Source organism: Gracilinanus agilis, chromosome 4 (genome assembly GCF_016433145.1).
Source record: "Gracilinanus agilis isolate LMUSP501 chromosome 4, AgileGrace, whole genome shotgun sequence".
Classification (NCBI taxonomy): Eukaryota; Metazoa; Chordata; class Mammalia; order Didelphimorphia; family Didelphidae; genus Gracilinanus; species Gracilinanus agilis.
In genome coordinates, this window is record NC_058133.1 from 253,006,779 (window position 1) to 253,029,802 (window position 23,024).

A 23,024-nucleotide genomic window follows, 5' to 3' on the forward strand; every position below is an offset into this window, starting at 1 on the left:
ACATTTAAGTTAATGTTTATAGACTAAAAACTGTCCTTAGCATCTATTTCTACCACCATAACTGTGGAATAATAAGAAGGCCATCAGAACTGAAGGTGATTTTGTACTTTTCTTTGTTTCATAGGCTACAATGACAAAATAATTCAACACCTAAAGGTCGATCTAGTGATGATGAGTTTCTTTATACTTAATTTCATTGGTGGTTAAGATAGCAAACTCAGCCTATCACCATTATCATACTCAAGGCCTTTCCATTTTGGTAAAACATACTAGAAATAACGATCTCCTGGTTTAACCTTTGAGACTCCTCTGTGCCATGAAGAAGGCATAGGATAAGACTTTGTTGAGAACCAATATAATAAAAAACTATAAAATAACCACATTGTCAAAACAAAAATTAACTTAAACCATATAAAATATAAAGACTCAATTTACAAGTGTATTTTATAAAAAATTTAAAAGTACAAATATATAATTTATGTACATAAATTAATAAATTGTACTTATATAAAAATGTATTAAGTGCCTAATGTATCTACACACATATATATTGTTACATATACATTTACATACATACATGTGTTTCTTTCAAAATTGGAAAAAATGTTGCTCTCTTTTTATGAGGCAAATAAGTTCTTGATTGGTTGGATATAGGGAGGTAAAGAAGTGGAATTAAAAGACAATATTAAAACTGAGTATCAACGCACAAGTGTTAAGTAGCATTCTACAAAATGAATATGACAATGTATCAGAACATGTACCTTATAAGCAAGAAAATATATACAAGGAATGAAAGAATGGCTCAAAATCTGGAAAGCAATGAGCACAGCAAAGTATATTAATGGTTAACTCAATCACTAATAACCAATATATTCAGAAACTTAACAAATATTATGCTTATCCATCTTAAAAACAGCAATATGCACATTCAGAAGAACCGCAGGAGAAGAAACACAGAAGTAAAACAACCGCTTGAACACATGGGTTGATGTGGACATGGCTGGGGATGTAGACACTAAATGACCACACCAATGCAACTATCAATAATATGTAAATAAGTCTAGATTGATCACACATATTAAAACCAGTGGAAATGCATGTTGGATTTGGGGGGGTGGTTAAAGAGGGGGTGAAGGGGAAAGTAAAAACATGAATCATGTAACCATGGAAAATTTTTTCTAAAAAAATAAAATATTTAAATAAAAAAAAAACCCAGTAATATATCAGAATAGTAGGATTTTTCCTAAAGATAATAAAAATATATTTATTTGAAATTAAGAGATGCTATTTTGTAAAACAGATGGTGTCCCATTAACAAGTGTAAAGCAAGAATGTCTACTCATACTATTCAGTGCTTAGCAAATAATAGGTGCTTAATGAATGAAAACTGCTTGGTTCTTAGAACTAGAAGATAAAGTGAAGTAAAGACAGATAGAAAGTAAAGACAGAACTCACTGTTAGAAAGAACCTTCTGACATAAGCCCCCAAAGGAAAAGTCCTGGGAATGGCATAGCCAAAATCCAGAGCTCCCATTTTTACAAAAAATGTTGCCTGTTGTATGGATGCCAGTCCCTGGGGATAGGAGGCTTTTTTGATCAGGTCTTTCATGTGCTTGCCAGTAAATGGCCTGTCTTTTGGATTTCGACACCCATCCCTGGTTGGCTGCTCCTTGTAGCATCCATTCTTTGCCTTCTAGTGTCCTTTAAACCTTCAGAAGTTATCCTTCGTGTCCAGGTACCACTCTATCAGCAGCATATAGTATCTTCTCACAGCTTTGCCATTGAGCCACAAGGTCTTTGCTGAGTTTCTACCCCAACTCCCTCTCACTCCTCTCCCTCAACTGATCTTCATGGTAGTGCCAAAGACAAGGTAGTTACTACCATGATCACATTCCTACCACTTTCGTGTTCAGGAGTCACCCATACCTCTGTATTTCTGAGAAAATGCAAGGGGTCTATGGATTTTTTCCTAACATTTTGATAATTGTATTTCAATATAATTGGCTTCCTTTGTAATCCAATGCATTTTTTATGCATTTAAAAACAATATTCTGAGATGGGATCTAGAGGCTTTACAATCTGCCAAAGGAGTCAGTGAAACAAAAATAGTTAATGACCTTTATCTTAGCAAGTGAGAGGGAAAAGTGAATTGAAGGCTGGGGAAGAGAGGTAGGAGTGTCAAAGATCCCATTTTGTTGCAGAAAGGATAAATCAATTGGGAATAAGAGAGGGCCCTCCCATAGGGCTGGAGTAGGGTTGACCAGGGTGGTTGGAAGAGTTTTATAAATAGCCAGTTACAGTGCCTTTTACACTCTTCTCCCCCAGCCTAGAACACTTCTGGCCATGAACTTTAAGTTAGTGATGGCAAAACTTTTATTAGTGACCAAGTGCCCAAACTGCAACCCTCAGGCTTCTTGTGAGCCCTGCCTTACCCCAGATAGAGGGGGGAGTAAGCACTTCCATTGAGTTGCTAGGCAGAGGGGTGGGAAATGTCCTCAGGCATGTGGAGAGGGGGAGGGGAGCAGCCCCCTCCAGCACACATGCCAGAGGTTTGCCCACATGGCTCTAGATAGATTGGTTGCTTTCTCCTTCCATAGACTCCATCCTAATGTCCACTCCTCGCCCCCTCCCCACCGTAGCACACAGAAAAGCACCAATGGTTAGTGACCTCCATAAGTTTATCTGCCAAGATGGTACAGGCCTTGTAAACTTCCCACTAGAAACATGGGCAGGGTAGGTGCTGGTACAGGTGCAAGTCTGAAAACATCTTGGAGCTCCAAAATTCCTTTCAAAATACCATGGCCTTGCCCTGACACTCATTTCTGTGGTCTCCAACCTTAGGGGCTACCATAGCCGGTAGCCACATTTGAGTAGATAAAATCTCCAAATGTGGCCAGGCAAAAAACACAGCTGTAAAGGTGCCATCATCTTCAGATCTATGTGATATATATGTATGTACATATTTGTGTATATAAAAACTTTAAAGGTGATCTAAGAAAAAAGGAGGTGATATTAGGCCTGACTCTGGTCAGAGATCTGCAGCATCATGGGGGTGGTGTCCTAGGCTTTCTTCCAGGCCCTTCTCATTCTGTTCTCCCTTTGATTCCTCAGTCCAGGTTTCCTGAAGACAATCTGGGTCGATGAAAAGACAAACAATGAGTACCCAGGTAGGTGCTGGTATTTCCTGACAAGGCTCACCTGGGTCACTCACCTGCCTCTTCCTTCCCAAGCACATGCCCCTCACAGAGGAACTGCTGTAGCGGCAACTCCTGATGGTGGAAGTACCAGTCTTCAACAACATCTTCAAATCTCTCTAACATCATTTCACACTAACAGGGAGGGAAGAGAAGAGGAGAAGTAAGGTGGCAGAGGGAATTCCTGATTCTGGGAGGAGACTTCTCAGAAATGTGAATCCATCCATTCTTACTAATCTACTCTGCTACTCCTTCCCTCCCCCACCCCAAGATCTTTCTCTAGGAGAGGGGTCCAGTCCTGCCTAAGTCCCAGGCCCTGGTCACTCCCATGATCAGTCCTTACTGTCTTATTCTGTTCTCCAAGTCCATACCCTTCTCTCTGTCTCATCTCATTTTTCTGGCATGTGACATCTTCCTACCTGCTTCTTGAGGAATGCAACCTCCACACTGGGCTCATCCCACAGTTCCAAAGGGATTCCCAGATCCACTTTCACACCCTTCTGTACCAAGCCTTTCAAGGTTGCCATGGTCTCACTCTGACCCTGGGGTGGGGGAAGATGTAGATGGGGTGAGAGAAGTAGAGTACCACAGGGCCAGCTTCCTTTGCCTTTATTTCCCTCTTCTCTCCCTCCTCATTCCCATTACACCAAGATCATTTCACTGAACTTAAGGGAGGAGATGGAGTACACACAGGAGATCAGGGGCTAAGGTGGAATGATTGAGGGCTTGGGACATCCTAGGGGCAGAGGTCTTGGGAAAGGATTCTAGGATGAAGAACAAAAGTTGATACCTCTGAGTGGTGACCCTGTAGTGTTTTATTCCATTTAAAGGGCAAGTGGGAGAGAAGGATTATTTTACCTTAGCATATCTTAAGGAGCCCTTATGCTCAGCATGGACACTATAATCCAGAATCCGTTCACATAACTTTTCAAGGGCCTCCTCCAGACGAATCTCCCTGTGAAAGACAGACATGGATGGGAAGTGATAGATAGGGAACAAACAGCATTGGCAATGAGGAAAGTTAGGGAATGATTTATGGAGTTATGTAAGGGATGAAGCATTAGAGGTACCATGAGGGAAGGAACGCCAAGGGAGACTCACGAAGTGTTGTAGGGGACTCGTCTCTTCCTCTTGCCAGTGTCTAGTACCTGGCCTAGTTCTAGCAATTCCCGAGACTGGCTGCTCCGATTCAGCTCTCCCTGAAGCTCCAAGCTCAGTATTTTGCACACTGTGGGGAGGAAACAATTGTGCAAAAGTATGTTCAAAAAAGATATGTAACAATATATAGAACACTGCACTTAGGGAGGAGAGACCTGAGTTTTGGTTCTGGTCTGGTATAGTTGATAGTGTGCTGCCCTAGTAACCAGAAAAATGTGGGTTCAAATCATACACTAGTTATGTGACTGGCCAAATCAGTTAGTCCCTTAGCCTCAGCTTCCTCATCTGTAAATTGGGGCTAATACTATCTATAATATCTGCTTTAAACTTTATTTCATTCATCCATTCATTTATTTATTTTATTTTTTAGGGAAATTTTTTCCATGGTTACATGATTCACGTTCTTGCTCTCTCTCTCCCCATCCTCCCACCCTCTCACCCCCCAGGAGTCGACCCGCATTTCCACTGGTTTCTTCATGTGTTGTTGATCAAGACCTATTTCCATATTATTGATAATTGTTCTAGGGTGTTCATTAAGAGTCTACATAGCTCAGTGGACCGAGAACCAGGCCTAGAGATGGAAGGTCCTAGGTTCAAAACTGGCCCCAGGCACTTCTTAGCTGTGTGACCCTGGGCAAGTCACTTGACCCCCACTGCCTACCCTTACCACTCTTCTGCCTAGGAGCTAATACACAGTATTGACTCCGAGATGGAAGGTAAGGGTTTAAATTATTAAAAAAAAAAAAACCAAACCAGATAGTATCTGCTTTAAACTTTAAAGTATTCTATAAAAAGTCAGTTATGATTATTAACATTACTAATCAGTCATGTGATCTTAAACAAATCACTTTACTTCCCTGGGCCTAGGCTACCCAGGGAAATGGAGAAGATGGAAAGCAGTTCACTAAGGTTCCAGTTCAAAAATGTTATCAGCTCTTTGAGTATGATCTGTGTAAACTAGAAGGTGAGAAGGGTAGAGAAGAACACGAGTGTCAGTTATTAGATACTGATTGAGCATCCTCATCTTATGCAAAATGTATTCACCCTGGAGCAGCTGAGGAAGCTCAGTGGATTGAGAGCCAGGCCTAGAGACGGGAGGTCCTAGGTTCAAATCCGGCCTCAGACACTTCCCAGCTGTGTGACCCTGGGCAAGTCACTTGACCCCCATTGCCTATCCTTACCACTCTTCCACCTATAAGTCAATACACAGAAGTTAAGGGTTTAAAAAAAAATGTATTCACCCTGTCCTCAGGTAGATTAATATATTATCACATACTGACATCTAATTCTCCTCTTGTCCTCACCAATCCTCAAATTACTTCCTAACCTACAACTCCATGCTTCAGCAAAAACTGATTATCCTCCTTCCTAAATCTTTTCCTTCTTCTGACATAATTATTTCCATCCTTGGCACCACCATTCAGCAGGTCACCTATGTTCCTAATCTCAAAATTCTCTCCCTTATTCTTATGTCACCCAATCAGTTACCAAGTTAAACTCACCTTCCATCTTAGAATCAATATTATGTTTTGATTCCAAGGCAAAGAGTGGTAAGGGCTAGGCAATAGGGGTTAAATGACAGCTAGGAAGTGTCTGAGGCCAAATTTGAACCTAGGACCATCCTTCTCTAGTCCACTGAGCTGCCTATCTGCCCCTTGTTTAGCATTATTAAGAGCCTAATAGATCCCAAACACTATGCTAGGTCCTGAAGAGACATGGATAAAAAGCAAAATACTTTTTGTCCTCAAAGTCCTTACAAAGATACACTAAATAATATAGTCAGAGTAAAGTAAATAACTAGGTGGGGGGCACTAGCTACCGGATAAGGTAAGGATAAAGGGTAAAGAGAATGGTTCCGAGCCAGAATTCTCCAAGAGGCAATGGTGAAGAGAGGTACATTCCAGGCATGAGCAGTAGGGAAGGAGTAGTAGTACAATAATGTATTCAAAGATAGAAGACAGACAGCATGTGCTTTCACACCTTTACTGATTGTGTTGTTCCCTATGCCTGGAATGCATATTATAAGGGGAAGGGAATGAGCCCACTAGGGGTCTGGCACTATATTAAGTGCTTTACAAACATTATTTCAGTATAATACAGGCAAAAAAAAATGGTTGTTGTATTGTACTGTTGTAAACTCCACTTATGTTACATGGGTAGCACAGGACATGGAGTGAAGACACACCTGAGTTCTAATCCATCTTTAGATACTTACTGGCCAGGACCCTGGCCAATTCACTTAGCCTCTGTCTGCCTCAGTTTTCCAATTTGTAAAATATTACCTCCCACATATCTGTCATAAAGATAAAAGAAGATATTTGTAAAGCAGTTTGCAAACTCTAAAAAACTATAAACACTATCTATTGTTATTATTTATATCAAAAATACGTTTAGCATCATATTCTGAAGCTTCATGGTAGCTCTTTTACATGCCAGTAAAATTCAGATTGGTAACATATTTTATATGTTTTATATAAATATATATATTCAAGGACCAGCTTAATTGGGAAGAGGCTCATCACCATAATGACTAACAAGAGACGCTTTAAAAAAATTTTTTTGACATAACAGTTGTTCACAAAGACTATTGTGTGTATGTGTGTTGTGTGTGCGTGTAGCAGGAGTTAGTTGCCTTCTATATCAAGTGAAGGGCCAAACCTAAGAAATTAGATCTTCTGAAACAATGAATTACATTAGTAGCACTGAGTCCACCAGTGGAAAATACACTAGGCTGTGTGGCTAGGGGCAAATTAGTTTAAAGTCCATGCTATTTATAACTTCTACACTGTTCAAAATTGTTTAAGGATAACACTCTCCAGTCAGGCAGTGTGATAACTACCCTTTTTCTTCCTTTCTAGTTTATGGGCATTAAGGAGTGGCTGAATCACTTGCTCTCCAAGGAGTAAACAGGCTTGTAATTTGGTAGCGTCCAAGCAAGGGTGGAACAGTTCAGGGTGTTCACAACTGCTGCATGTGGACAAGAAGATTTCTAAGGTCCTTTCTAACTCACAGCCCACCTCCAGGCTGAATTACATACACTTTCCATCAGTTCTAGAAGGCATGGGCTCTATAGGCACTAGAGTTAAAAGGATTTGTTGATTTTGTCCAGGGAGCATATCTCTTTGTACCTTAGTGTAGTTGATCTTTTTATGAGTTGCTGAGTAGGAAAAAAACATTATTCAGGCCAACCTGGTAATAAACTTCTCCTGATTTAGCTGGGCTGCTACTTTGATGAAAGGCTTGAGAATTCCTTGCTGGGTGTGTACCTGAAGCTTTTCTGGTTTGGTAAGGCTTCCTCCTCATCTTAAACTCTACTGACATAGCCTTCAAAAACCCATCATAGCCACAACTGGAATATGGCCTTAACAGAAATCGGAAGCTAACAAGAGTGGTGAATTTCTATATTCGTTGGACCCAAAGAACCACTTAAATAAAGTACAGTAACAAAAGCCAGAATTTGGCTTTGGATTTGAGTCTCATTAATTTCTAAATCCCATTTTACAGACAAGGAAACGAAAGCTCAAGAGAACCTTAAAGGGCTTGGTCAGCAAGTGACAGACTCTGAATTCACATGCAGGTTCAATACCTCTAAATTCCAGACCCCTGGCGAGGTTAAGGAAGCAGGCACTTGCTGGGGCGGTGTGAGCAACAGCGGAGAGTGGAAGGGGAGTGACAGCAAAAAAGCACTTTCCTCCACAACAACATGTAATCCCACAGGTGGGATTACACGCTCACGACCATTTGGCAGATGGGAAAAAAAGCTCAGAGGGGTTATGTAATTTGCCTAAGGCCACAAAGCGACCGTCAGCCACACAGCCCTTTTCCCCTCTTCCCAGACCTCGTCCAAGGCTGCCCTAGGTGTGCAGGGCGCATCCCTGGAGTGCCCCGATAGGGGAGGACGGATGCTACCTTCGCATTTGGTGGGTAGTCGCTCCTCTTCGTTCTCCTTTTGCGTTCCAGCGCAGCTCCTCAACACAAGCATGAAGTAGCAAAACAGCAGCAGCTCTTGCTGCCGCCGCCCCCACCGCTGTCCCATATTAAGTTTACCAAACCCAGTCTACAGACAGAGGAGGGAAAGACAGCGATTTGCTTAAGGTAAGTTTGCCACGCAACTGGCCCTTTAAACCCAGCCCCGAGTAGCGCGACTACACGCAAAACGAACCAGAGAGGGAGAGACCGCGCAGACTCAGAAACTCAACTCGCCGCTAAGGGTCACCTGCTGCGCAGGCGCAGAGGCTGTTTACTATCGTGCAGGTCCTGAATGTAGCAAAACCGGACGGTTAGAAGTGGGAAAGCGGCCAAGGCAGACAGCAGAGGGTAGTCCTTTTGTCCAAGGGAATGTGGAAGAGACTCTTCTGTGGAAACTGTCAGCGGAGAAAGATTTTTCCGGGTTGAGGTGGCGGGCCAAGGGATATTTCCATGGTGCCTCACTGTGGGTCTGCCAGGACCTGTGCGGAAGCCTGAGGCTCTAAAACCACCAGCTGAGGAGGCAGATTGAGATGGTGGCTCGCGCCACATGAGCTGCGGTTGGGAGCCGGTGAAGAACCGGGGTGAGCACCTGGTGGGGGACTCGACGTCACGGGGCACGTCTTCAGGAGCTCGATTGGCGATCAGTGACTGGGTAGAGAGAGGAGGAAAAGTGGTCCCCAGATCTTTTGGGGGTACCCTGGTGTGAACAGCAGTAGCTACCGGATCTCTCTGCGCATGCGCGGGAAGGGGAAGCCGGGATTTTTTTTTTTTTCTTACACCCCCCGTAGGAGGAGTTGAGAAGGAGAGCGGTCCTTTTGGAGAATTGAGCAATTGGCGTGGAAGCGCCCTTTGGCCTGTACGAGGTTTGTGGGAACTCACTCACGGGAGTCACTTTGGTAGAAAATAATTGTAAAAGCCTCTTCCAGCAAAATTATATTTTGGCGCTGTGGATTGGGAGCCGGCGGGAAGCAAAAAAAATCAGCATTCAAATCGTGCCTCTCAGGAGAACTACTGGCTGTGTGACACTGGGCACGTCGTTTAACCTCCCAATGCCTTAGGTAACATTATAAGACTCTTGGTATCAAAGAAGATACCTGTAGAAGATAGGGGGAGTTTCTTTATTTCAGAGTTTCCTATACAATAAACTTTGAAGTCCCTGTAACCGGAGATGAGATGTGAGCGTCTCATTCGAATAGGATTTCTAAATGAATTTTTCTTTTCCACTCTTACCACACCTTTTGTTCTTCACCTCAGTGAGGGAGGCGAATTTTCTCATTTCTTCTTTGGGATCAGATTTGGTCATTATAATCATATTGTATTCCAAAAAAGAAAGGATGGGCTTTTTACAGATTTGGAGTGATCCGTTTTTTACCGTGGAAAGGGCATAGAACTGAGTGCTTTTATTCCCCTCCCCCCCCCCCATTCCCCAAAAGATGTGAAACTTGTAGCCAGGACATAGTTTGCTTTTTTGTATCTTTTCCTATCTCACCTATTGCATGAACCATCAAGAGATTTAAAGTATTTTTTAAAAATTGGGAACCCTGAACTGTAGAGGGTTTGTTGATTATTGGGCAAAAATTGTTATTTCTAAGCTCACAGAGATGAACATTTGGGAAATGTACGGGATATTCACTGAAAGTCTGGCTAAGGGAACTCATCCCTTTCCTAGGATTTCCTAGTTGTGGAAAGAAAAGGCCACTACTTAGACTTTCAATTTGCTGAAATGGTCCAGTTCTGTGATATCCAGGCTGGAAGGTGGTAGGTCTCAGAGCAAAGGCCCCAAAAGTGCTCATCTGAGGAAACTTCTTAAAGTCCTAGGGTAAGGATTCTTGCTCTTTCTGAAAGAGTGCAGTTACTTTTTATGATTTGCAGCAGTGTTCATCTAAATTAGGTAGTAGAGACAAGAGCTGACCATTGAGGAACAATGTTCTCAATTAGGAGCAAATTCAAAGTTCAGAAACTGCTTTTCCAGTTCAGCTGCCAAGTCCAGCAGGGATTAGAGTGGTGAAAGGCCCAGCTATGCTGAAGTTTGAGTTGTGGGTACTCTGTACCCATTTTCCCCACTTTGATATTTCTTAGTTCAAAGTCAGTCTCAGACACTAGCTATATGATCCTGTCATTTCACCTCTCTCAGTTTCCTCTACTGTAAAATAGGAAGATCATATGAGATATTTGTAAATTACAATGCCCAACACATAGTTGTAGGAGCTTCATAAATCCTTCCCAGCCTTCCTCCTCCTTTTCCTCCCAACTTTTCTCTGTATGTGGGGAGTGTTTCAGTTTAGTAAATATCTTTGCTTTGACCTAATTTAATCTTCTTGTTAACTACTAAACTTAAGCTCACTGGTGAGAGTCTGGGCTAGTAGTGCTAATCTACAAAGTCAAGTACCCTTTGGACCAGAGATAGCAAGTAATCCCTCTATGGAAACTAATCTTCAAGAGCAAGTTGGGGATAAGGAAGTTCCTGAAGAGGGAACTATTCAGTGGACCTTTGTTCAGTATATATTTGGATCCTCTATGCCTTCTAAGACTATCATTTTTGGATGCCCTAGTATTGCAAGAGAAGAATTAGCACTATGAGTTTTCCATTATATTTACTTTCAAAGAAAATGGTATGATTTATAGACGGGCATTTAGCCCCACAGAAGTTAAGTGATGATATCTGTTGATATCTCCATCAATTAAGAATGTGAAAGTAGAAACATACAATCTGGATGTTAAATGGAATATTGATTTGCCTGGAGCAGTGGTGTCAAACTCAAGTAGAAACAGAATCCAGTAAACTGCATATTGTCCTTTGGGCCTTGTTATTGAGTTAGTTTTTTAAATAGTAGGTTTGATCCCCCTGGTAGAGCACATTGTGGAAACATTCATGTTAACTTTTAAAATCATATTTTTGAGCAGAGCAGATCTGGACTGCTTGCCTTACTGTGGTGTAGCTTAAGTCTAGACAACTTGTCTACAGAACTTTATTGGACTACATGGACTAGAGTTGCCATGGCCTAAGGGCCCTATCCACCTAAAATGCTTAAAAAAAGCCACAAAAACCTTTCCTTTCTATCCTTGTAACAACTCTTTAAGACAGAAGGGCAAGAGCTAGGCAAGTGGGGTTAAGTGACTTGCCCAGGATCACACCACATGGAAGTGGCTGAGGCCAGCTTAAATGTTTCATACCTTTTTAGAAGCCTAGGATTCTTCTGAGATAGTTTGATTTCTTTTTTAATCTAGCCTGCTTGTCCAAATGAAAGCATCAGTTCAGACCTGCATTTGGAATGCAGTATGTGCTGCAGGGACCCACTGGCAATTTTGATATATATATATATATAACCCTTAACTTCTGTGTATTGGCTCATAGGTGGAAGAGTGGTAAGGGTGGGCAATGGGGGTCAAGTGACTTGCCCAGGGTCACACAGCTGGGAAGTGTCTGAGGCCGGATTTGAACCTAGGACCTCCCATCTCTAGGCCTGACTCTCAATCCACTGAGCTACCCCAGCTGCCCCCAAATTTTGATATTTTTAAGTGTTAAAGACTCTTTAGAGTAGCTGACTCTTGGGAAACCCAGCTTGGGAGTGGGAGTTCAGGAGATGAACATTATTATAAAAAATTGGAGATATGGGGAAAAGTAATTTTCTCTCCCTGGGAAAACAAAACAATCTCTTTGTCTAATTCAGTCCAGTTCGTTTTAAACATTTATTAAACACCTGCTATATGCCAGGCACTGTGCTAGGTGCCAAGGATACAGATATAAAAATGAGAGTGCCCCTGTCTGCAGTGACATTCCTGGGGACATACATGGATAATACAAGAACTATACAAAATAAATACAAAGCAGTTTGGCAGAGAGAATGATGGAGAGACAGAATGATTCATTCCAGTTTGGCTGGAATGTTTGTAGAATTGTGATAGAGTACTTTCTAGTTCAGTGATGGGCAACCTTTTGAGATTGGTGTGTCAAAATTCGCCAAAAAACCAAGCATAACTCGGTGGTGTGTCACTTTGAGAAAAAACACCATAATTTCGCAATATTTATAGTTTAAATAACAAAAATGTATAATTGTAATATTTAACTGTATTTAATAAACCAAAATAGGTAAATTAACATAGGTAGAATTGTCATCTATAGTGCACAAAGTGTCTACACTACACTATAGCAAATGTTTCATCCTTGGCATGCGGCCCCATATTTCTCTGTATGCGGCCACGTGTCATCAAAAATGTGTCATCAAAAATGTCAGTGCTGACACATGTGTCAAAGGTTTGCCATCACCGTTCTAATATAATCAGTTACAAATTGCCACTTGATTAGGAAGTGGTTTAAATGCCAAATAGAAGAATTTGTATGATCCTAGAGGCTACAAGAAGCCACTGAAGAGAATCATGTCTTAAACCTGTGCTTTAGGAATGTCAGTTTGGCAGCAATTTGGAGGATATATTGGAAAGGAGAGAATGGATGTTGGGAGACTAGACAATTCTTGTGATAGTCTAAAGGAGAGTTAAGAAGTGCTTGAACTAGTGAAGTTGTATTGAGAGGAAGGAAGGGACCAGAGGCACTAATCTTTATTTACACATTGACCCATTAAAACCAGTTTTAGGAATTTGGAGCAAGGAGGTCAAAAACAATAAAAGGTTCCATATATACAAAAATACCAGGGTAGGTAGGTGGCTCAGTGGATTGAGAGCTGGACCTAGAGACAGGAGGTCCTGGGTTCAAATTTGGCTTTAGACTCTTCTCAGCTATGTGACCCTGGGCAAGTCACTTATCCCTCATTGCCTAGCCCTTTCCACTGTTTTGCCTTAGAACCAATACCCAGTATTGATTCTAAGATGAAAGGTAAGGGTTTAAAAAAAAATAAAACTTCCTGCAACACTTTTAGTAGTAGCAAATAACTAGAACAAAGGGGTGGGTGCCTAGTGGAGAGAGGCTTGTAAACATATGAGTGTAATGTAATGTTATGATACCATAAGAAATGATTATCAATAAAGTAGCAAACATGAGATGATTTGTATAAACTGATGCAAAGCTAAGTAAGAAGAAACAGAGAATGATTTACAGAATAGTTATATATATATATATATATATATATATATAGTACTTTAAGGTTTCCAAAGCTCTGTATAGATTATCTTACTTGATCATTGATGATCAATGAAAATACTGAAAAGCTTCAGAATGCCAATTAATACAGTGATCTTTAATGACTTCAGAAAACTGATGGTAAAACATGCCCCTTTTTTTGCCTATTGACAAAGAAATGATGGACTAGTGGTACAGAATAATATTTTCATATAGGCAAATTCAAAGTGTTGATCTGTTTTGCTTGCTATTTGTTGTTATTGGGGAGGATTCTTAGTGGTAAATTATAGTAATGTTTTTAAAAAAGCATCAATAAAACATTTTAAAAATAGAGAAGAGGATGGATAGGAGAAAATGTTTTAAAGGTAAAAGCAACAAAATTCGGCAATTAATTAGGTATGGGTGAAGTAAAGAGTTGTTGACTTCAAAGTTATAGACCTGGATAATTGGGGAAAAAATAGCACTCTCAATAGAAATAGCAAAGTTAGGAGGAAGGGTAAGTTGGGAAAGATAATGACTTTTTTGTAGAATTTGAAATTCATCCAGGTGAAGATAGCCAACAGGCTGTCATACTGCAACTTGAGAGGAGAGATGAGGGCTAGATATGAAGGTTTGAGAGTCATACATGAAGATGTTAGCTGAAACTGTGGTATCTGATGAAATCACCAACAGAGGGATAATGTAGAGAAGAGGACCATATTAGTCAGTAAACATTTATTAAGCACCTAGTATGAGTCAAGCTCTAGTCTAACTGGGGATATAAAGAGAGGCAAAAGATAGTCTGTCCTCTGGGAGTTCATAGTCTAGTGGGGGAAATAATATACAAATAACTTACACACAGGATAAGTTATAAATAATCAACAGAGGGAAGGCACCAGAATTTTAGCTGGGACATAAAGAAAGCCAGGAATCAGAGATGAGGAGAGGAGAGCATTCAAGGCATAAGGAGAGAGTGTGTTTTTCAAGAAATACCAAGGAAGCCACTGTTATTGGTTTTGAAGAATGCATGGTGTGTGTGTAAATTATAATATGAAGGAATTAAAGGTGGGGTGAGGGAGTAGGTTTTGAACACCAGAGCTATATTTTATCCCGGAGGTGTTAGAATAGGTTTTTGGAACATCCCTCTCTTCTGGTTCTCCTCCTACTTAACTAATATTTTCTTTTCAATTGCCTATGCTTTGATCCTCCAGATTGTGGAGGTGTCTCTAACTGCAGGTATTCTAAGGGTTCTGTTCTGGTCTCTCTTCTCTTTCTGCATTACTTGGTGATTTCATCAGCTCCCTTTGATTTAATTACCATCTATGCTGATGATTCTCAGATCCACCTATCCTGCCCCAGCCTCTTTGCTGACCTCCAGTCTTATATCATCAGTTGTCTTTCAAACATCTTGAACTGCATGTTGTGAAAGGGATTAACCATGTCAGAGGCTATGAAGAAGTCAAAAAGGATGAGAACTGAGAAAAGGACATTAGCTTTGGCAATTAAGAGATCATTGGTAACTTTAGAGAGCATTTTTGGTTGAATGATGAAGCCAGAAGCCAAACTGTAGAGTTAAGAAGAAAATAAAAAGAGAGAAACTAGAGATGCCTATTATAGATGACCTCAAGGAGTTTCACCACAAAAGGCAGGAGAAATATGAGACTAGTTAGTGAGGATAGGTGGATCAATAATGGTTTTTGAGGATGACATAGATATAGGCATGTTGTAGGCAGCGGGAGAGCAGCCAGTAGACAGGAAGAGTATGAAAATAAGTGAAAGAACAGGAATGATAGAGCAATCTGCTAGAGGCAGGTAGAATGGAACTTGTGCATATAGAAGGATTTGCCTTGGCAAGAAGGGCCACCTCATTATATGAGATATGGAAGAAGGCTCCTGGATGGTGTAAAATGAGTAGAGAAAAGGGAACTCAGAAAATGACCTCAGTTTTTTTAGTAAATTATGAAAGTGTTCTCAGCTGAGAGGGTGAAAGGGAGAAGTAGTCATGGGAGATTTGGGAAGCAGTGAAAAAATTTAGAAGAGCTACTATGAGTAGGATGTCAAGTTAATGAGAATATAAAAGGATTGTCTAGAAAAAAGCCCAGTTGAGATTATGTTAACAGGACATAATGATGACAGTCCTGGGGACATGCCTGTTCACAAAGGGTACAATATGGGGATTGAACCTGCCAAGCATACTGAGGACTGTTAGGAAGAAGACAACTAAGAGGAGAGTTTCTAGGAATAGAGAAGTTACCAATGTAAAAAACTGCAGAAAGGGGGCAACTAGTTACAAAGTGGATAGAGCACAAGCCCTGGAGTTAGGAGAAGACTTGGATTCAAATGTGGCTTTAGATACTTCTTTGCTGTGTAACCCTGAGCAAATCACTTTATCCCAATTATTTATGCTCCTTTACCTTAGAATTAATACAAGACAGGAAGTAAGGGTTTAAAAAAATTGGAAAAAAATTTTTTTAAGACTTCAGAAAGTTAAAAATGTAGTGTAAAGATTAAAAAGGGGCCATTTGAAATGATTGCTCACCTTGGCAGAAGCAGTTTTAGTCTAATGGTGGAGTCAGAAATCAGATTGCCAGAGATTAAGATGTAAATGAGAAGGTGAGGAAATGGAGTCACTGAGTGCAGGCTAGACTTTTCTAGTTGAGTTGTGAAAAGGAAGAGATAAATATGATGATAGCTTGAAGCAATGACAGGGTCAAGTAAAAGTTAAGGCTGGGAAAGATCTGGACTTATTTTTAGGTGAAGGAGCCACTAAATATTAAGGAAAGGAGGGGATAATTGAAGCACGCTACAGTGTCTCAGGAGACTTTAAAGAACCACTTCAGCCGTATACTGAAGCAAAGGAGTGTTCCAGATGATAAGATGATTAAATATAGGAGATAGAAGCCCAGAATGGAGGATTTCTTTTTCTTTTTTTTAAAGTGAAATGTAATTTGAGGTCCTCTGTTGAGAGGGAAGAGGGTAGATGTATTGAGAAAAGGTTTGGAACAGGCACTGGAGAGTTCACTAGAAAGTCATTCTGAGACTAGTGAAAGAATTGATGTTGTGCAATAATGGACAGTTGAAATTATTTAACGGACTTAGTCCAAACATGACTAGCAGCTAAGGTGGATTCATTAGAATGCAAGCTCCTTGTCAGCAGAGAGAGTTTCAATCTTTGTGTTTGTATCTTTAGTGCTTAACAGTTTCTGGCACAAAGAATAAGAGCTTGTTGGTTTGGTAGTGGTAATAATCCAGAGTTGATATTGGGAAATTGTTGGACAGTAATGGAACAATGAGGGCAGATAATTCAAAGGATAGTATTCACTTTAACACTAGGTCCAAATTTTGTCAAGTTTGGGGCAGCTAGGTGGTACAGTGGATAGAGTGCCAGACCTGGAATCAGGAAGACTCATCTTCCTGAGTTCAAATGTGACCTCAGACACTTACTGGCAAGAAGCTTAACATATTAGCAAGTAAATTTGTATACATTTAAAAAACAAACAAACACCCTTACCTTCTCTCTTATTGTCAATTCCAAGATGGAAGAGTGGCAAGGGCTAGGCAATCAAGGTTAAGTGACTTGTCCAGGGTCAAATAGCTAAAAAGTATATGAAGCCAGATTTGAATATAAGTCCCCTAGCCTCTAGGCCTGGCACTCTATCCATATATTGATTACCTAGTTGCCCTTGTATATATGTCTTAACCTCTTCTTGATCAACTCCATTAGTAAGTTCCTTGCAGGGTAGGAAGAGGTCCTTATCCTTATATCCCTCAGCACCTAGTAAATATGTAATAAACATTGAAAACTGAATTTATCTTTATCCTTATCTAACTTTAGCCCTAGATAGGTTTTGCAAAGGGGTTTTGGAGAATATCTTACCCAACCACCTACCTTTGTCCTCTTTCATACTTTGTGTTTCTTCCCACCACTTTAAAGTTATTCTCTTTATTTCTGCCTCCTTTCTAATCCCAATTTCAGTTTATCCATCTCTTTTGGTAGGGCACTGCCCCTGGAGAGGGGTTAAGAGAAGTGCCATACTTCAGTATGGCAGAAGAAAAGAAACTAAAGCTGAGCAACACCGTGTTGCCCTCAGAGTCGATGAAAGTTGTGGCTGAATCCATGGGCATTGCTCAAATGCCTGAAGAGACCTGCCAGTTATTAACAGATGAAGTTAGTTATCGTATCAAGGAGATTGCACAGGTGAGCCTTGGCTTCTCAGAAGCCAGTGTTGGTTTTTTTTTTTCCTCTAACCCAGGGGTCGGCAACGTATGGCTCTTGAGCCATATCTGGCTCTTTTGAGGGCCAGATATGGCTCTTTCTGCAGGAGCCATAAAGTCAATTTTTTTTTTTCAGGCGCTGTTACAGGAGCGCACACTGTGAGCACTGTACGGCTCTCACGAAATTACATTTTAAAAAATGTGGCGTTTATGGCTCTCACGGCCAAAAAGGTTGCCAACCCCTGCTCTAACCCATTGATCTGTCAAATCTTCATTCATCAGAACCCTCCAATTCTCCACTCCCAAATATTGCATTGAATAAATTAGCCGAGTCTTCTCTTCTGTGTGACCCTGGTTGTCAACTTCTCTCTAGGATGCCCTGAAATTTATGCACATGGGGAAGCGGCAGAAACTCACAACAAGTGATATAGACTATGCCCTGAAGCTGAAGAATGTTGAGGTATATGGGTCAGGGATTTGGGCCAGGGAAGGTGGGCAAAGCTGCATTAGAAAAGAAAGGATTTAGGACAGAAAAGCTTCACTAGTTTAGTTTTGTGGTTTCTTTTTCCAGTCTTATCCTGAGTTTTTTTGTTCTATTCTTCTACCTCAGCCACTGTATGGATTCCATGCCCAGGAATTTATCCCATTTCGTTTTGCCTCTGGTGGGGGCCGGGAACTTTATTTCTATGAGGAGAAAGAGGTTGATCTGAGTGATATCATCAACACTCCCCTACCCCGTGTTCCCCTTGATGTCTGCCTCAAAGGTAGGAGGATGGAAGGTGTTTAGAAGCATCATAAAGTAGGAAGAACTTGGGGTGGGGCAAGTGGTGTAGTGCAACCTCATGAAGTCGAGGATTAGAAGGCACTGGGAGAATTGAAAGTTTTGATATGAAGAGACACTATTATCAAATCATAGTCCAGTGTGAAGTGGTAGTTATCGTGGGTTCTTAGAAGCCACTTGTATAGAAACTGAGCTTTGCCAAGTCCTGACAAGCTAGATTAATATGGTCTCATCCTAATGAGACCAACTTAGTCAAGATCAGACAGGCTTCTCAATAGGTTAGGTACAAAGTAATTAAATTTTCATCTGCAGCAAAGATATTACTAAGTTACTGTGAGGTGTTTTAATAGAATGAGAGCCTAAACTGAAAAAAAAAATTATTATAGATCCTTTTAAGTCTTGCTTAAGTGACTACTGATTAAATGATTAAGACCAATTTGATTTTCACTTCTCTCCCAGCTCATTGGCTGAGTATTGAGGGTTTTCAGCCAGCTATCCCAGAGAACCCACCTCCAGGTAAGCCTTCTATTTATTCCCTGCCCCCTATCAATTCTCTAATCCCTAGAACTTGTCAAGTTACACCATCTTCTTTTTTCCTTAACTTTCTCCATTTATTTCTAGTATTCCTGTCTTCTTTTCACTTTTTATGGCTCATTCCTATTGTGTCCTCAGCCCCCAAAGAACAGCAGAAGGCAGAAGCAACAGAGCCATTAAAATCTGCAAAGCCAGGACAGGAAGAGGATGGACCACTAAAAGGCAAAGGTCAAGGAGCTGCAACAGCTGATGGTAAAGGTCAGTGAAGCAAGATGTGAGGCTAAAACTCAGGTTTCCCGTTTGTTGGGACAGAGGAACAGGAAAGGATTAGAGGAATTTAGAAACTGTGTAGTAGGGGAGAAAAGGTATAGAATTCATAGACCCTTCTAAACTTGAGGGAAGAAGATGGGGCAGGAATCAGGAACTAGGTCTACATTGGTGCAGGCTGGGCTTCACATAGGAATGAGATTCATCCTATTGCTATCTTGCCACCATTCCACTCTCCACTAGGGAAAGAAAAGAAGGCTCCACCTCTGCTGGAGGGTGCCCCACTGAGATTAAAACCCCGAAGTATCCATGAGTTGTCTGTGGAGCAGCAGTTGTACTACAAAGAGATAACTGAGGCCTGTGTAGGGTCATGTGAAGCAAAGAGAGCGGTAAGATTTTCTTTAGCTATCTTTCTATAAAGTTTCATAGGTCCCTTACCCTTTTCCAGGGTTATTTTCCTAGCTGCCTCACCTGCTCTGCTTTTTCCAACTCTTCCATTTCTTCCTTTCCCAAGCTAACTGTTCTCTTCCCATACAGGAAGCTCTCCAGAGCATTGCTACAGACCCTGGACTTTATCAAATGCTGCCAAGGTTTAGCACTTTCATCTCTGAGGGGGTAAGAGGAATGTCACAAGACAAGGGCTAAGGGCAAAGGGTGAAAGCTAGGAGAAAGTCTTCAGTCTCTTTTGATATCCCACTACCTTCGCCCCTCTTCCTCTCCCCCTAGGTACGTGTGAATGTAGTTCAGAATAACTTGGCCCTGCTTATCTACCTGATGAGAATGGTGAAGGCTCTGATGGATAATCCAACCCTGTACTTGGAGAAATATGTGAGTGGATTTTCTCAGCATTGCTTTCTCCCCATCTTCCTTGCTTCTCAATAATTCTTGCCCTTAACACTGAGAGATCCCCAAACAAAGAGGTTGACTCTTCCACCCAGGTACATGAGTTGATTCCTGCTGTGATGACTTGCATTGTGAGTCGACAGCTATGTCTTCGGCCAGATGTAGATAATCACTGGGCACTCCGGGATTTTGCTGCTCGCCTGGTAGCTCAGATCTGCAAACATTTCAGTACAACTACCAACAACATCCAGTCCCGGATCACAAAGACCTTTACTAAGGTGGGTTGGGAGGGATAGGGAGCATTTCAGTTTACCCAACACATCTCTTTAGCACTCAAGATTTATTTTTCTTACTGTTGTTTAATATTCTTCCCTTTGCAGAGTTGGGTGGATGAAAAGACTCCCTGGACAACCCGCTATGGCTCCATTGCTGGCCTGGCAGAACTTGGACATGATGTAAGTGACTCGGGGAGAAAAGGAAAAAAGAGATGTCTGATAAAGGGAAATTGAGGGAGAATGGTTGGTTGGTTCTCCAGGTATAGGAACAACTTAGTAGTGATCTGGTGGTGTTCCTTATCTTTCTAGGTGATTAAAACCCTGATTCTGCCAAGGCTTCAGCAAGAAGGTGAGCGTATTCGAAGTGTCCTGGATGGTCCTGTGCTGAGCAACATTGACAGGATTGGGGCAGACCATGTGCAGAGCCTCCTTTTGGTCAGTGGATGCACGTTCTTTCCTTACCAAGTCTTTGAAAAATATTCTCTGTCTCTCTCTGTGTCTCTCTCTCTGAGTCTCTCTCTCTCTCTCTCTCTCATTAATTTATAAAACCTGCCAGAATTTGCTTTCCCTTGGCATAACCTTAAAGAAACTAGGGCCATGGCCTTGCTATGAGTGCTTAAGAGATTTTAATAGACACCAAGGAATGTCTTCACTAACATATATATCAAATAAGCACTTTATATTTCTAGAAACAGAAGTATATTTAACAACTCAAGTAGATCTAAAACCACAAATAGCCTCTCCAAACAACTGACTTATAGGAACTTTTGGAATATATCCCATTTGCAAATTTGGGGTTTCCTGTGTAGGTATTTTCATAGGCAAGAAATCAGACCATCTAAAGCAGGGATCACTGTATCATGGATCCCTTTTCAAAATAGTAATTTAAGATGTATAAGATGTGTAAGATTATAAAGGAAGTCAATTATATTGAAGCATAGTTATTGAAATACTTAAAAAACACATTCACAGATCCTAGTTAAAAATCCCTAAAGGAACCTGTGAATCACTACTTGAGAACTTCTGTTCCTACTTTATACTCTAGGAATTTCCCATCTGTTCTTGCTTTTCAGAGTATATGATGATCATATATTCTACTTCCACAGAAACATTGTGCCCCAGTGTTGGCAAAGCTTAGACCACCACCAGATAATCAGGATGCTTTTCGGACAGATTTTGGTTCCCTGGGACCTCTTCTGTGCTCTCATGTAGTCAAGGCCCGGGCTCAAGCTGCCCTGCAGGCCCAGCAGGTTAACAGGACAACACTGACCATCACTCAGGTCAGTTACTACTGGACATGGATGAGAAGGGGAGATGGGCCTGTTCTTCTTGCTGCCCTTCCTCTCTTGGTACGTTAGGTGACAGGCACTGCTTTTTTACTTCTCTGCAGCCCCGGCCTACACTGACGCTATCTCAGGCCCCTCAGTCAGGCCCTCGCACCACTGGACTGCTGAAGGTTCCTGGCTCCATTGCATTACCTGTTCAGACACTGGTGTCTGCAAGGGCTGCAGCACCTCCTCAGCCTTCCCCACCCCCAACCAAGTTCATAGTCATGTCATCTTCTTCTGGTGCCTCATCTTCACAGCAGGTATTTGGGAAGATGGGCTAGTGGGACTGGCTAGGGATACTACCTGGCTCTGAGCAAAAACCCCAATTGTTGGCAGACTGGAAAACAGCTGAAAGATTGTTTGCCACACTGTTCCTTGTTCCTATGTTGTTCAGTTTGGTCTGCTCCAATCTGAGCTTACTCTACCTGGCAGCCTTCAGGGCTTCTGAGATGGCTTTAAACTGGAGTTGTTGTGGTGCAGTTGGTTAGTGTGTAATTGGATACATTGGTTTTCCTATTCTCTTGTTGGGCTTTTTCAGATTTGTGGGTATTTAGTTTGTTAAGAAAAAAAAAAAACAAAAAACCTCTTCCAAGGAAGGAGGCAGATGGTGAAGGCTCTGTTGGATTGGTGTGTAGTAGGCCACCTCTGACTCAGGCTGGTTTAGTTGCAGTTTCTCTCAGGTTACTATCTTCTATAAGAACAAAAAAAGGACTTTAAGTGGAGAGAGTAGAATGGAAAAATGGGAGTCGTCAGATCTTAGAAGATGCAATGTTAACTTAGTTCCATCTCTTCTTCTCTAGGTCCTGTCTCTTAGCACAGCAGCCCCTGGCTCTGGCTCTACCACTACCTCTCCTGTCACCACCACAGTCCCCAGTGTCCAGCCTATTGTGAAGTTAGTCTCCACTGCAACAGCAGCCCCTCCTAGCACAGCTCCCTCAGGGGCAGGCAGTGTCCAGAAATACATTGTTGTATCTCTTCCACCATCTGGGGAAGGCAAGGGAGGGCCAGCTTCCCATGCTTCCCCAGCTCCTCCCCCATCATCTTCTTCCCCTTCTCCTCTTGGGGGTGGCTCCCTTTCTGGAGGAAAACAGGATGTTGGGGATAGCCCCCCTCAAGCTCCTGGTACTCCTAAGGCCAATGGTTCACATCCTTCTAGTTCCAGCTCTCCTCAGCCTACCCCCTGAAGGCTTCACACCCTACTCCTACAAAATCATTCTTATATTCAAATACAAATTCTCATTCATGTTATATTACATTTCAGTTTGGGAAAAGGAGTAGTTCACCTCTTCCCTCTCAACTGTCTCCAGATATATCCCTCCCCAAAATAAAACAGTTCAGTTTGTAACCACAGATCCACCTGAGTTCTTCTTAAGTCAAGAAAGTGGACTAGAGCCAGACTCCTGTTACC

At 41.6% G+C, this 23,024-nt stretch overlaps 2 protein-coding genes across 2 annotated transcripts; one reads left to right on the forward strand and one right to left on the reverse strand.

Annotated features, from left to right (window-relative positions):
* Positions 1 to 1,996: 1,996 nt before the first annotated feature.
* On the reverse strand, positions 1,997 to 8,489 carry CNPY4 (canopy FGF signaling regulator 4). The gene is made up of 6 exons (XM_044673104.1): positions 8,261 to 8,489; positions 4,295 to 4,421; positions 4,052 to 4,148; positions 3,613 to 3,735; positions 3,211 to 3,328; positions 1,997 to 3,131 (listed from the first exon to the last, which is right to left on the reverse strand). The coding sequence occupies exons 1-6, from the start codon at positions 8,385 to 8,387 to the stop codon at positions 3,028 to 3,030; spliced, it is 696 nt and encodes a 231-aa protein (XP_044529039.1). The 5' UTR covers positions 8,388 to 8,489; the 3' UTR covers positions 1,997 to 3,027.
* Positions 8,490 to 8,616: 127 nt separating this feature from the next.
* On the forward strand, positions 8,617 to 22,961 carry TAF6 (TATA-box binding protein associated factor 6). The gene is made up of 15 exons (XM_044673539.1): positions 8,617 to 9,378; positions 17,371 to 17,571; positions 17,962 to 18,048; positions 18,199 to 18,352; positions 18,829 to 18,885; positions 19,042 to 19,161; positions 19,414 to 19,559; positions 19,708 to 19,785; positions 19,897 to 19,998; positions 20,109 to 20,291; positions 20,394 to 20,468; positions 20,598 to 20,723; positions 21,395 to 21,568; positions 21,679 to 21,876; positions 22,417 to 22,961. Exons 2-15 carry the CDS (start codon positions 17,416 to 17,418, stop codon positions 22,798 to 22,800), a joined length of 2,040 nt encoding a protein of 679 aa, XP_044529474.1. The 5' UTR covers positions 8,617 to 9,378; positions 17,371 to 17,415; the 3' UTR covers positions 22,801 to 22,961.
* The last annotated feature ends 63 nt before the right edge of the window (positions 22,962 to 23,024 follow it).

What these genes read in the sequence shown, in the direction of transcription:
- CNPY4 (XM_044673104.1), bottom strand. Translation starts at nt 8,387, where the DNA reads ATGGGACAGCGGTGGGGGCGGCGGCAGCAAGAGCTGCTGCTGTTTTGC. An exon ending in CGAGTCCCCTACAACACTTC is followed by an intron (nt 4,149 to 4,294) that starts GTGAGTCTCCCT and finishes TGTCTTTCACAG; the next exon opens with GGAGATTCGTCTGGAGGAGG. An exon ending in GCTCCTTAAGATATGCTAAG is followed by an intron (nt 3,736 to 4,051) that starts GTAAAATAATCC and finishes CCCCCACCCCAG; the next exon opens with GGTCAGAGTGAGACCATGGC.
- TAF6 (XM_044673539.1), top strand. Translation starts at nt 17,416, where the DNA reads ATGGCAGAAGAAAAGAAACTAAAGCTGAGCAACACCGTGTTGCCCTCA. An exon ending in TGAAGCTGAAGAATGTTGAG is followed by an intron (nt 18,049 to 18,198) that starts GTATATGGGTCA and finishes CTTCTACCTCAG; the next exon opens with CCACTGTATGGATTCCATGC. An exon ending in ATGTGCAGAGCCTCCTTTTG is followed by an intron (nt 20,724 to 21,394) that starts GTCAGTGGATGC and finishes CTACTTCCACAG; the next exon opens with AAACATTGTGCCCCAGTGTT.